Below are 14,363 nucleotides of genomic sequence, written 5' to 3' on the forward strand. Positions count from 1 at the left end.
CGAGCCTAACGTTCCTAGGGCACGTTATAAATCTTTTATCTTGGCATAGTATGCGGAAACACACTGTAGAAATCGAGGGCGTCCCATTGGTCAGGCTGGCCTCGGATAATTGCCCGTGGATAGAGGCTTCTCCAATTAACCAGCCACTGCCTTTTATCTGGTGGGCAGGAGACAAGAGCCAGGGCGGTCACGTTCAAAGCAAAAGTACATGTCGGCAGCTGAAAAAGAAAAAAAAATGGAACAGGGTCTTCTCCTGCGAAAGCGCGATTCACTAGTAAGAGCACGAGAAAGTAGTTAGACACGACATTCATCAGACGCAAGAAAACAGCAACTAAATTATATATCTGCCTTCTCTTTGGAGTACCAGGCCATTAAACCTGCATTTACTGTTGTTTTTATACCATGCATAGCCAGGTTGTGTCTCCAATTTTCAAGTCGTCAGCTAACATCTGAAGAGCTTCCCAGCATTCAGTGCGTAACAGCATTCACTGCGTAACCAAACACCAAAAACGAGAGAGGAAGTTACTCGTGTTAACCCCTGTCTTTGTCGTCGTGGCTGATGAGTGCACAGAGAAAATAGATGATACAAAATCGAGTGATAAAATACCACAGCGTGCACTGCGAACCAACATGAGGAACTTGAGCATCATTCATGCGCTGGTGACGGGCGCGTACCATTGCAATGTGTGTTTTTCAAAGCAGGGAGTCAGTCGTAACTGGTTGTACGTAGTAGTACTAACACAAAATTCCAATTTCTTCGCAGAAAATGGTAGGCTTGCTGGAAAAAATGTTTCGCTGAAGGACTTTCAGCAAGCCACTGAGGCGTATACTTGTATCGACCAGTGTAGGCTCGTTATATTGATAACACGTCTCATCGCCTGATTTTGTTCACAAATTAAAAATTTGATATCAGGCCACCCTATACTAATATTTTCTGCTTTTAAAGAAGAAAGCAGTCACGATGGATGCGAATATTATTGGCAGGAAAGAAATTAAAAGGACTCAATGCTGTGGTTGCTTAAGAATTACTGTGCTTTCTCGCTCTGCGCACGGCACAGAAATTAACAGTGTGCGCCAGCGGTTCTCTATCTTCAGAACACCAAGTCCGAAGCTATGCGAGAGTTCGTGGTTTAGCTTTCTGGCAGCGCCGAGTACAGTCTAACGCGATTTGAAGGGATTCAGGCTTAACCAACTCGATTAAACTGCTCATACGCTGTTTATTTTCGCAAGAACGCTGAAACGAATACTTCGGCTTAGTTAGCCGAAGCATTCCTTTGTTTTGCATCGCCATATTTGTACAGACTTAGTGACTGTTGCGCCAAGAAAATTTTCTTGGTCCGTTTCAGCCCGTACGAACGTGATAACCCTCAACTCGTGCCAATAGTACATCGCTCTCAGCGTTTCCGTATCTTCCAATTGTTCTTTCACGTGCAGGGAACGAATTTTTCTAAGCGTCTTATCTCTGCTGGACAGAACTTTCCTGGAACAAAACACCTAAGCAGCCTTCGGCTTTATACAGGAAATCCAGCGATAAGCGAAAAGGCACGAGCATCGGAGTTTTAAGCTCTGCCTCCCGGCCAACACGAGCAAAAAATTCCTCTACTTGCCCAGACTATTTGGAAACTGCCTCGGTCTATATTTACTAAATACTTCAGCAATTGACGACTGCGTGATTAGCGTTGCTATCTCATGAGCAGGGTAGCAGGCACTAACCTCGTAACAAAAGCCTTGTTGAAAGCACCGCCTTAAGAATGTTGTATGGCACGCACCTGAAGTGATGTCATTGAGGCAAAACTTTAAAATGATGCAGCCATAAAAGCAACAATACGAAAGCTGATTGCCAGATTACTTAAAATAAATTGGCGATATAAGCAGGGAAAACATGAAAGAAGTATTTTTCTGCATCGGCCGCAGTTATGCGGTAATCTTTATTTGTTTTAATACGTACATATCGCCCAAATGGGCATAGTTTTCCGGGGACAAACAGAGAGTTTCAGAGGCACTGAAAAGAAATATAAACAGAAACGTACCTCGCAGCCATTTACCTACAAACACTTTCATGCACTCCTTAAGTGGTGAACAATGCCTGTAAAATATGCAGTAGTGTTGAACATACAAAACTGAGAAAAGGTTTGTGAAGTCTTTCGACAGACAGCCTGAGCATCTCTAGCGAGGTGTCCTCAGAAGTTTTATGGCATACCGAAAACGAGTTAATTACCGAGGGCTCAATATTTCGCGAATTAAGGAAAAGTCGAAGTTTAGCAGTTTTTCGGGAGCAATAACTTTCATGAGAAACACTGCTGGCCCTCTTTCCTGAGGCCTGCAAGATTTCTTAGTCTGCAAAACCTGTTACGGGGCTCATGATACATGACGCTGACTCTCGGGGAACCCACAATTATATAGGATCCCCGAAAGTAGCCAAAAAGGAAACATACTGGTCGTTGTCGTACACTTATGAGGATGTTTTTGAAAGTACATCGAATTCTCGCCCATTCAGCAGCCACCAACCTTGTGCTAAACTTACCTTTTCATCGTTAACTCAGCTCGTTTACGCGGTGACTACAGAACCTTACTTGCAAAAGCCTTGAAAAGTTATGTTGGTTTCGGCGCTTCTTGCTCAGTTCCAGATTGTTCACGAAGACTTTGGGCATAAGTAAGCAAGAAAACAGAAAATGAGCAAACCTGAGCACATGATTTAGAATGATAACGTTTTAAACAGTTCTTTTACTGCACGGAAATAGCGTTGACTCCTTTCTTTGCACTTCTTATCGCAGAGGCGAACAATCGCTGGCGTAAGATATTTACGAGATTATGAGGCGATGTTATGGAGAAATTATTTGCGGGGCCTATTTTTCCCAAGCTGTATGCGTTTGAAGAAAACACGAATATTAGGTACCTTGTTAGAGTTGAGTTTTTTACAGTATTTCTTCTCTGATAATCGAAAAAAAGCGAAAAAAAATTAGGAGTCACTTTGGCGACTAAAGTGGTGCAAGGCGAAAGCCTGAGTACAGCATTCTGCCACGAATGTGGTTGTGAATGATGATTCAAGTGCTGCCAGCGAATGACGCGTCCATTGGCTGTCTGCGTGTGTTACTGATGTGTGGTTGACATGTTAAGCTTTGCCTGTAAGAGTGGAACACGACAGCGCCTTGCAACGCTGCCAGGGAGTCCACAGAACGCCATCGCCAATTCGGCTGTACGCCTTGCTGGACGGTAAATTTATTTTTTGAGGAAAGGAAATGTATCTCTCTCGCATATCTAGGTGGACAACTGCACCTCGCCGTAAGGGAAAGGGGGAAGATGGGAGTGAACGAAGACGCCGTATTAGCTAGACGCGCCTTTGTTCATTCCAAACCATTCAGCTGGCATTACGGAGTGGCTAGCGTGCTCGTATCGCACTCCGGAGACCCTGGTTCGATTCCCCAACTCGACCAATTTCGTTCTCGGTTTTATTGATTTATGCGGTCTAACTAGAAAGGTTAATTAGGCTATTTCATATTTATATTATTGTATTTCTATCCATCGTGTTCTGTCATTCACCTGTCAAATGTTGGAACTGTCTAGGATGTTCGACACAACGTATATGAAACGAGCAACGTCGAACTGAGTGGGGAAGTGCGTGGTGGTGGAGCGAACGCGGCTTCGTACTTATCTGTTTTTTCAGCAGCGTCTCCTTCCGCGGACGCTGTTGTCGCTGCGACGCGCGTCTTTCTTCTCTTTTCCTCTTCCTTCTGACCTCTTCATTCTCCTCTATCTGAATTAGGCTAATTGATTAATTAATCAATTAACTAAACTCAGTCCCACTTAGTTAGAGCATCACTATACGATCCCTTTGATTGGTTGCATGGTTACTAGCCAAAGTACAATTGGCCCCATTTGAAATTCGCGCACTGTGACGTCACGAGCATTTCGACCAATTGAAAAGCGTGACATTTTCTGTCGACAACTCCTGCTTACAACGATGAGGCATTAAAGGCTTCCGCCTTAAAAAAGCTGTACCTCCTTAATGACGAGCATCGAGCAGGGTCAGCCGAACAGTAGTCACCATCGCAGAAATGGACATTTACCAAAGTATCCCAATCAATCAGGCGAAATCGTGATGACAATTAGGCCTGCGTAGTTTTAAAGACGATTGAATTCCCTGCGCCTATAACCTTACTTCTAGTCTGTTTAACCGCCACCGGCGATTTTCACGACCTGTAAATAGGATCTAATAAGGTGGCGTTACGGAGGGCTGCTCTTGGAGTCAGCCTAGATGGAATCTGCTTTTTTCACAAGATGTGACGCCCTCTGATGAGAAGCGAAAATTCGTCTCCTACTCTTTGAAAAGGAACGCGCGTGCGAGACGCAGCCGCGATCCGGTTCAAAAAGGCCCCAACTGCGCCTGAAGTGCCGAGTGGGTGCTTGACAGCTGCTCGCCGTTTGTCGCATGCTCCGGTCGCTTACATGAACTGCCCATCCGGAGCTGAAGCTAGTGATTTGTTTTCCATCATTGGAGCTAGAGCAGAAGAGGCGTGCATGCGCAGAGCGGCCATGTGGAAAAGGCGGATTTTGACGTGTTTTAAAATTTTCACGAACTCGAGCTTGTTGGTCGATCGTGGCGGCCCCGTGGGCGCCAGTCTCTTTTTTTGCTTGAGGATAAAAGAAATAAACACAGACAAAAAATGTTCTGCGGCATTTAAAAAAAATATGGTGTGAAAGCGGCACTCTCTACGCCATTTGCGAGTATATTGGAGGGATTTTGAAATCCATGAAAGAGCGAATGGTAAAGCTTAAAGGCGAAGTAAGCAGAACCCAGCTTTTGTCAGTCTGACAAGTTCCTGCGCAGTAAACGCGCTATAAATTTTGCCAGCCACTGTGGCCAGAGGTTTAGCTTATAAATCTGCGCCCTATTGCGCTCTCCTGCGCTCCTAAATTTGATTGTTCATGTGCTTCGTTTGGCCTCAATAACAATTTATAGTCTTGTGCACAGGTGCAAAACGAGAACATTGAAGTCAACTTTTTCCTCGAACAGTCTTCTTGGAGCAGTTGACTATGCCCATATGTCGGACTGATTCCAGCGAGAGTAATTTCATGAGCAGTTAAAGTGGAAACAGAACGATAATACCCAACATGAATGAAAATATTATGTGGCATTGTATTACCTTCCCCCACACCGCGGGTAACAGAACCTCATATAACAATCCACACCTGCTGTGATAATGGCCACAATTACAGAAAGAGTCATATAACAATCCACACCTGCTGTGATAATGGCCACAATTACAGAAAGAGTCATGGCAAAACTCTTCGCGCTTGAAAACTCTTCGCGCCTGTTAGTCATACGTACTCCGCAGCGCTTCATAGCAAACGGCGCCGCGTATTTACATAGAAAATAATTCTTTTGAGAAATATGGGCTGAGTGTCGGGTAAGATATCGACTGAGCATTGATAAGAACAGCATTGTGACCGTCCTGAAAGCGTTCCATATCAGTGATAAAACGTCGTCTTCCCATGGTCTCTCTCTATTGCTGGAGCAGCAAAACTGACGTTAAATACGCCGGCGAACCACTGAGGCAATGGGGAGAAGGATGCTGCATGGCGCGCGCCATTATTTCTTGTACTAGTTTGCTGCGCCGCCGCAGCCTGGCGCAGACTTCGTGAAAATAACTAACAGCGGTCGTCCATTAGAACAAGTGGCACCTACCCAGTTACCGAAAATATTCGAGTTATTTTTCAACCTCTGGCGGATAGAATGGTAAATACTGTTGTGCTGCGTACACCTGTTCCGGAGAACTTCTAGGAGGCTTGTATCGAGAGGATAGTAAAGTTTATTAACAAGCTGATCTCAGTGCAGGCGGAATTTGTAGATTGGAATGGCTTAGAGCTGCTCTTTGAAAACGGTAAGAAGAGCAACTTGCCAGCAGTTTTTTTGAAAGCCCAGAAATAATTACTGGCTATACAGTAAGGTGTAATCAGGGTTAGCCACTACCATTGCTCATTTATTATTAGTTTCCTTTTATTAATGTGCTTGACATACCCCATTGATAACGTTACTTGTGAACCCACTCTTTCCCCGAATTACGAACTTCAGTGGGTGAGAAACAACCCGTTCCGTTAAACTGAATGTTATAAGCTGCGCTTGTACAGATCACTGTACGCATAAAAAGTGCTCCGGCAGACGGTCGCACTTTCAGCTGTTTCGCGTTGAAGCAAATAAATGGCAATTTGTACAGATCAAAATCTTTACAAAAATCTTTACAAAAGCCTTACAAAAATCTTTTGCGTGCAGTTAATATTCGCTTCTTCTTCTTTAGCTAATGCGTACAGTCCCGTGTATTGGCCTCTCTGATGACCGTTATAGCGAGAACTGTGCGAATTGAATCATTAACGGTGATTATGCTGTAAGCTCCAATGTAGACCGCAGCACTTTGTTCCTTTCTAAGCCTTTTGCTGCTCGATACATAACAGCCTGACTGAAGACGTAAAACGGTTCTGTTTTCTTTAATTCCAATAGAAATTTTCGCCACAGCTGCGATCGAAGGAGAAAAAAGGGAAGTGGTCCCCTTAAGAATTCGTGAGTACCTTTTTCTAAATGTACACTGGCCTACTAAAACGACATCAACCCATTGTAATGTTGATGACAGCAATAATCATTGGAGCTTTACGTGTTGAAACCGCATTGTGGATTGTGAGCCGTGCCGAAGTAGGGGGCTTCGGATTGATTTCGGAGCCCTGGAACGGTTTTGTTTGACTGTAATTTTTTGTGTTATGTATTTTGGGGAAAAGAAGCCAACGTGCTGACATCGCGTGAACTACTTAACCTCCATGCAATGCCCTGCTTGCATTAGTTTTGGATTTGTAAAAAGAAATCTTGGGAATCGCTCATTTTGAAAACTGCGCGAAAAAAAGAGGACAAAGGGAAGAGGGCAGACGCATATAGTTGTTCCCTTTTTACAGCGCAGGTTTAAAAATCAACGATTGGCACCAACTAGTCCGCTAGGAAACACTCTTGGGAATCAGAAATACAAGCAAATATTCCGAATATGCAACGCGGCCACGCAATTCATCATTATGACATTCTTGCTTAAGGCATCACTAGCTGTAAAGTCAACAAAAAAAGAACAAAGACCAACAATTGAACGTAAAGTTTACCTGCATCGTACAAGAATAAAATAGATGTAGTGTTGTTCTCAGGAGAACACACTAACTACATCGGTAACTGCTTATCAACGACATCTTTAAATGCATTGTATCATGTACGCATTGACATACTACTAATCTGATGCAATTGGGCGTGGATCGAAGGTTTCACATCTTTCGACTATCACTTTGCAGGTCTCCCAAACCATCTAAATTTTTTTTTTGCTTTCAATAAGTTATACGGAACTGTGCCCTACCTGCAGGACGTTGGGGATTTGGCTGCCCTTTCAACCAGCGCGAATGTCATCGACACTGCCTCCAAACCCGCCGCCGGGCTGGGTACTGCGCAGCGGCGTTCAAGCAGATGTGTACGTGTTTGGTTGGCTAACCAGCGGCGTGTGCCATTCAAGGAATAAGGGCGCACCTTTACGAGTTGGAGTTTTTTCTTTGCAGTAAATTGTGATTAAAGCGCTCAGTGGAATAAAAGTGCTGTGAATTGTGGCACATGTACGACAACGGCAGAGCACACATCTGGGCTGAACAGCTATCAACGACGGTACTCCTTTATAGAGAGCAATCAAGAGAACAACTTGCGATCATACTCTCCATGGTATATTCTGTGACCTAATCAATTTGGTCTTTACTCCCTATCGAACTATAGGCCTCAGTGCTGCCGCCGCCGGTGTAGGAATATTCAGTGCTTTCGTCTTTTCCCCAAAATCAGTGCCTGATGGCAGCTGAAGAGGCCACTGTGTTCGTGATTGTGTATTATACGAGTACTGCGCACATAGTATGATGCCGATAAGTTAGGGCACGGTACCTAGACTAAATTTCTGCCAAATGTACCACGCAAGAGTACAGAAACTATGTCCACGCAATACCCTTGAGAGAACAGTGGAGTACATAGTTTGTTTGCTTTTAGCATGAAGAGCTCACCTTGAAATAAAGTTTAGATGCGAAAGCGTTTCTGCGTCCTGTTATGTAAGAAACTCCTGTGATGTTCTCTGAATACAAAACTGGCGAAAAAGAGGGGTAAGTCTTTGTAACTAATTACTATCTCCTGAGCCAGTTCCTTGGGCAATCCAAATGCATTTCTCCAGAATTAAGAGGTGCATGGGGAACGTATTTTATTGCACAGCTAGGGTAGTAAGCGCTGGACGGATCGACACCTGTCACGAAATTCTCTGCGCGTACTCGGCCACCAAAAGCTCAGCCGAGATTTCAGGGGGCCCGCTAATGCTACTCTACCAACGCTCCCTTGCAGCGTCTTCTAGTCATTGCACAGATTTCTATTATCACTAGAAATAAAGATAACTTTATATTGTTGTCGGTTTAGATTACTGACGCTCTACTGCATTAACCACTAAGTGGGTTTGAATGGAAATACTCGGCGGATACTGGCGTACGACGGGTCAACGCTGGAAGAAATATGAATGAATACTGCAGAACACAGCATAAACACGTATCAACTTTTATTCCAGGAGTAGAACACTCTAGTTACTTGATGAAACTGTCACAATTTCCTCGTTTCTCAGCAACTACCAGTACAGAAAAATGCCCCCTGGTGACCGCCATAAGATTATAAGGGTTTCCATGTGGCAAGGCAGTCGTCTTCTTTTTAAGGACTTTCTAATTCTCCTACAAGTCGAGACCATCGTAGGGCACCGAAGAAAGACATCGTTCTTTGTGGACTTCTAGGTGTAGCAAGTGCAGGTCAGCTTGAAGCTACCGCCACAGTAGCCTCCGCGGCGGCCGATGCCCACGCAGTGGCCGTGGCACTGATATTGGTTGAACGGGCAGCCAAAGCCACGGCCTGCAGTGCAAAATGAAAATTCATGCATTCACTCCACACCTTGTTGGGTTTTCACAGAGCATACACAAAGCAACAGATATACTGAAGGTAATGCAGAAATGAAAGCAATAGGCATGCATTCTTAGGCATAATAGCATGTTCGGCGCTTCAGAAGAGTTCATGGAAATATTACGTTGAACGCCCCTACATAATGAGGAGTTTGTATGTTCAACTACAGGTATTCACGGCGATTGCACTTCGCCGGTTTTACCCAAAGTTTAGAGGTATGGTAATTCATTTCGCCCGAGAACAACTGAGTTAGTGACCTGCGGATCACTCAGCCTTCCCAGAAGCATTCTTCTATTAGTAACAAGGTCGTCATTTAGCTGATATCAGCAAGGAATACTACATCGCTTGGAAAACAAAAAAAGTGCAAAAAATGCAGCCACCTGAGAGTGTAACAAACTAAAATGAATGTCAATCAGGCAGCTCAATTTTCGGCCACCTTCTTCGCTGCTGCTGCGGCTAGCATTCGATTCCGTGAACACGTGCTTAGTACGCCCTATACACTCTGCAACACAGGCGGGGCGCGCACCGAATAAAGCTGCAGGCTCGAATATCCTGTCATCGTTGGCGTCTTGTGCTGTTGTGCAACCTTCCACTTGTAACTTCTAACTTATCATCAGTGGTGAAAAACTAAAAAGATATTAGTTATTTACCATGAAGTTCACTCTTCATAGCAGCAGGCCAGCGGGAATAATATCGTAAGTCCTGAACTCTTGCGCAGTGAAGGGCACTTTTCATTTTTGAACGAGTAATAGGTGTACGATCATGATGATGATCATGATCATGTCCTCAAGCTCACTATCATGTACGCATGGCGGGGGATTCTCCAGGGGGCATAGCGGATACAAACGCGCTCATGTACAAGAAGTGGAGTGTTTGGAGAATTTTGTGATTTAGACCAGAATTTGTGCAAGAAAATACGAAAAGAACGCAGTGAATTCTCATTCTAGCAGAGGAAGCTAACTGTTGTAATTATATAGTCGTGAATATAATTGCACACTGGTTTCAGGGCATATCCCTTGAAGTCCGAGTCGAGCGAGGGAATCTCCAAGTAAATTCTACGAAGAGCAGCGAACCGCCGGCAGAAAAGGAAAAAGTGATCACCGTTTGTTACCAATCTTCTTTTTTATCTCTTCTACGTCGAGTGTGCCCAAAATGTGTCCACTTTTTCTTTCCATTGTAGTCCTTAATTTCGCTCATGTAGATCTCCTGTCTGACTGTTTTTTTGGAATTTTTCAATGGAGGACAAAAGCTAGCTTATCTTCCTGGATGTGTGGATGGTTTAAACTTTGCATGTGTCTACTTTTTGAAACAGAACTCTCACTCCTGCGCTGTTTGCGTCCAGCTCTCCTCAGTAAAGAAAGAAGGTTTTCGGTCTACCTTTCTGCCCTTCCATAATTTGTGGTCCGCTCACTCTTCTGATGTCACTAAAAGTTGGCACGGTAGAACGTAGAAATTCTTAACAACACGAGTAACTCAGTGTTGATGCGTTGTACCCCTATTTTTTTATTGCGATCTGTGGGGAACTTTTGTATAAATTTAATAAGCTGAACGATTAGGTGGTAGATAAAATCTATTTAACTAATTGCGTGATTCATAGCCAGAGTAGTGTTCACATAAACTTGTGGTGGAGCCGCCTCAGTATTGGGCATAGGCCGCACTGGTTGGCGGAACTGCGAAGTTCTGAGTCACTGAGTATGAACATATATCAACTTTTATATGAAAAATTAACAGCAGTAGCCGCTCTTGCGGCGAAAAGAGGATATATGCCACGGAGCAGTTTTTCATAGAACACAGGAACTAATTTTTAGGCAAGGGCATCGAGGTTTTCCAGGACAGTTGGTAGAGAGAAGGGCTGCTTACGGACTCTGACGAGAGGCACTTGAGACTTGTCCTCTTCATCGGCAGTGCTGACAAGTCCTGTGAAGAGTATCGAGATGATAATTTTTGCCGCTCATCAAGAATCGATCCAGAGAATACTGCTTATGTAGCACTTTTGGAACATCCTGTTCGGGTACTGTCGCAGTTAAAATAAATGCCAACAGCGCGTAGCCATCACGCTCCGCTGTTCGCGTTTCTTTTCATTGCGACAGTGTACCGTAGCATGAGGATAATACTGAGTGTTCATTACTTTGCAAATTTTCACAGACTGCATTTTGGCGGGAAATTTGCATTGTGTTTAGCAACTCTCTTAGCTTCTGGCGCGGAAGATAGCTTAGCTACGGGGTTCTTATCAACTTATGACGGAGCATCGTGTGAAGCTTGAGCAGCGCGCTGCAGGTGGCTATTCAGAATGTAAAATCGAATAAGAGCATTGCAAATAAATTCGGAGCGAAAATTACAAAGAACCGCCCAACTGTGCTCAGTGTTGACTGCCTCGCCAGTGCTGAGCGCCCACTCGAGAGGCGAGGTAACTGGTCCGGGAAGAAATTTTGCACATCTAGCGCTAAGATACATTTCTTTACTGGAATGCCGCTTAGTGGAATGATTATTATTCCCAGTTGCTTGCCAAAGATGCTACTAGCATTCATTTTAAAGGGCTTTTTCTTAAGGCCAGAGAGAATTGTTCAAAGACTGTTACTTTCGAATACGGTTATGTCAGTTGTGCTGTTGAATTTTCAGTTGGTTCTAGCATTGCATAACTATATGCAACAACTTAAACGGGCCGGATTTCAGAACGTCTTTAGTGCACAATGGTTCAGCTACATTACTGCTATCTTTTCTTGAAAAATACATCTTAGGATAGAAGGCATACTGCTCATTAACCACTGCTTGGCCTTTGTTGGCCAGGAAAATAATAGTGAAAACTGTAATTATGAGAAACAATATCGAAGCAACTCACCAGCGACGAGAACAAAAATAAGTGCAACAGCCACGACCTTCATACTGGCTGGTAGGTAGCTCGAGTCAGTCCACCAACTGCACGCGAGAGGTTGGCAACAAAAAATGGATAATGCTGTTTAGCGGCCATTTACATTTTGCAGCATTTACTTCGGGTACCGATTATTTGCTTTCAAACGAACAGAGCCAAAGTTAAGCGTTATCCTAGGAACTACACGTAAAAGCTTGAATCTTATGCACTGAACTGTATGCGAGGTTGCCAGTCTAGTCGTCAGAAAGGTCCCTGAACTTTCCTGTATTGTTGAAAACGAAGGTCAACAAACGAATTTGCATGGTTGTGGTGGTACGCTAATGCAAAGAGTGGTTGAGCTAACCATAAAATATACATTTAAGCCCTAAAGGAAAATTCCTTTTCTCAAAACCAGCCGAAACAAGGCAATGCGGAGGAGTTTCGTGACTTGTTTTGTTCTGGGGCACCTGGGTGCCTACGACTATTCTCCATATCATCTAGAGCATAGTACGGTTAAAGCGGAGGCGACATCTACCATTGTGGATACAATAGCGCGATCGGTAGCACGTACCGGCCCCTTTATTTTCTTAAGAAGGAGCAGCTGACTTAGCGAGCTGGTATTCCTGTAAAATCTTCCAATACCGCTTCATAAACAATCCAAAGGACGAGAGGGTTCCCACGCACGGCGCTGAGCTGGGCTTGACAGCTCTTGATTTTGACACGTATATGTTCTGACACGTATATGTGAGGCACATTTTCTAGACCTTTGTCGACCATAACCTGCATAGTGCTCTCTGATAGCCTATAACGAGACCAGTGATCAAGGTTAAAATATCACGCCATTAAGGGTTCGGTTAAAGCCTGAATAATATTCATTACAGAAGCTCCGACTTTAATGAGACCATCAAGCCACTTTGGCTTGGTGGCCTCATTTTCTGAAACACATTTGACACTTTTCTGTGTGCGCAGCTAGTAGCGGAGTAGCGTGCGCAGCTACTGCGGCAGAATACTTGCATAATTTCAGCGGGTCGAAAGGGTTAAACAATGCCAAACAATTATAGAGAAAGAAAAAAATGAAAAAAAGCAAGCGTTCTTTATTCAAGATTCTAAGTGCGATTCACCCCACCGGGCCTACAATTTTCAGCACGAAATATCCTTCGGCTTATCAATTAAAGCACGTCTTTAAGCTCGTCTGCGCTAGTTCAGTGGCACCAATTTGAAACCAGGGTCACCCCCCACCCCACTCCTTTTTATTAGCCCCGCCGTGGTGGCTCAGTAGTTACGGCTCTCGGCGGCTGACCCGAAAGACGCGAGTGCGATCCCCGCCGATGCGGCTGATTTTCGATGAAGGCAAAATTCTAGAGGCCCGTGTGCTGTTCAATGTCAGTGCACGTTAAAGAAGCCCAGGTGGTCGAAATTTCCGGAGCCCTTCACTAGGGCGTCCCTCATAGCCTGAGTTGCTTTGTGACGTGAAGCCCCAATGAACCAAACCAAACCCTTTTTATTTTTTCGAGTTTGCTTACAACACCCGAAAGTTATTTTTGAGCTCTATTTAATACACACGCGAATTGTAGGTTCACTTTTCTCTTCCCCCAAAACGAATATTTTCACCCATAAAAATGTATTTTCAAGTTTGACTAATTTCAGATGCCGTCATTGCTTGAAATTCGCATTCTTCAGAACGGAAAAAGCCAGCCGCATGGTATACGGGTAATACGGCCTCTAGAAACTATTCCACAGAAATTCTAAGATTACTGAGAACTATTTACTGACAAAAACAAAACAAAAAGTCATATTCAGATTCATGCTTAAGCGTCCTGCCGTGAGAGACACTTGGTAGATGTTCGAAATAAGTAACTCACAAGCGCGAGTAAGATTGGTCACGATGTGAATAGTCTTACCGTCTGATGCAGTCGGGAGACGAGGAGGTTGCTATCCATCACATCAGGAGAGCGCTTTTATACTGAAAAATGAAGGTGGGCGGAAACCGCTTGGCAGAGGAGATATCCCGGGTTTTCCCAGCATGATACGGAGAGTACGGACAGCTGCGTGGACACTTTAAGCTCTCACATTGAACGTTATCATGATATCAGGGCTGGATACGGATGCGGGCCAGACGTTTGCGTCAGGTAACAATGAATGCCCTAGGTCGGCCGAGGAAGAGCCAAGTCGTGTGATATTTACGCCTGTGGCGCGGCAGTACTGCAATGCAAGCGAATTCCTGCGAGTATTTAGGCGGGAGTGCATATTAATGGCTACAGCACTGTGGATACTTGCAAAAACAGTATGCGTTTTATGATGCTCAGAGATGTATTGAAGAAAACATACAGGGTGCGTCCCCTAAGGCGTTACACAATTAAAAAAAATAGACTTTTTGAGTTATCAGAGCGCTTTTCTCGGCATAACATTTTCAGTGGTGTTGTACATCAGAATACAGCTCAGAGATGCTAACTAGCTGATTGGTTAAAGGTGCACTGAAGAGGAATCTGAACTTGTCTTTTTTCCGCGGGAACTCGATCTACACGTTCCTAG

The 14,363-nt window shown here is 44.2% G+C and overlaps 1 protein-coding gene across 2 annotated transcripts in view; it reads right to left on the reverse strand.

Moving 5' to 3' along the window:
* LOC149353700 (defensin-1-like) overlaps positions 1-13,882 on the reverse strand; it is an 18,338-nt gene extending 4,456 nt beyond the window's left edge. Inside the window, exons 1-4 of one of the 2 annotated variants that reach the window (XM_089582742.1) lie at positions 13,733-13,850; positions 11,823-11,899; positions 10,844-10,900; positions 8,580-8,935 (exon numbers count right to left, since the gene is read on the reverse strand). In XM_089582742.1, coding sequence (XP_089438868.1) covers positions 8,817-8,935; positions 10,844-10,900; positions 11,823-11,865 — 219 coding nt within the window. In that variant the 5' untranslated portion in view covers positions 11,866-11,899; positions 13,733-13,850 and the 3' untranslated portion in view covers positions 8,580-8,816. Of the gene's footprint in view, positions 1-8,579; positions 8,936-10,843; positions 10,901-11,822; positions 11,900-13,732 lie in introns of those variants that run through there. The other variant, XM_089582743.1, reaches the window with a different exon arrangement.
* Positions 13,883-14,363: the final 481 nt, after the last annotated feature.

The sequence above is a fragment of the Amblyomma mixtum genome, chromosome 3, assembly GCF_055824585.1.
Source record: "Amblyomma mixtum isolate Tamu chromosome 3, ASM5582458v1, whole genome shotgun sequence".
Taxonomy (NCBI): Eukaryota; Metazoa; Arthropoda; class Arachnida; order Ixodida; family Ixodidae; genus Amblyomma; species Amblyomma mixtum.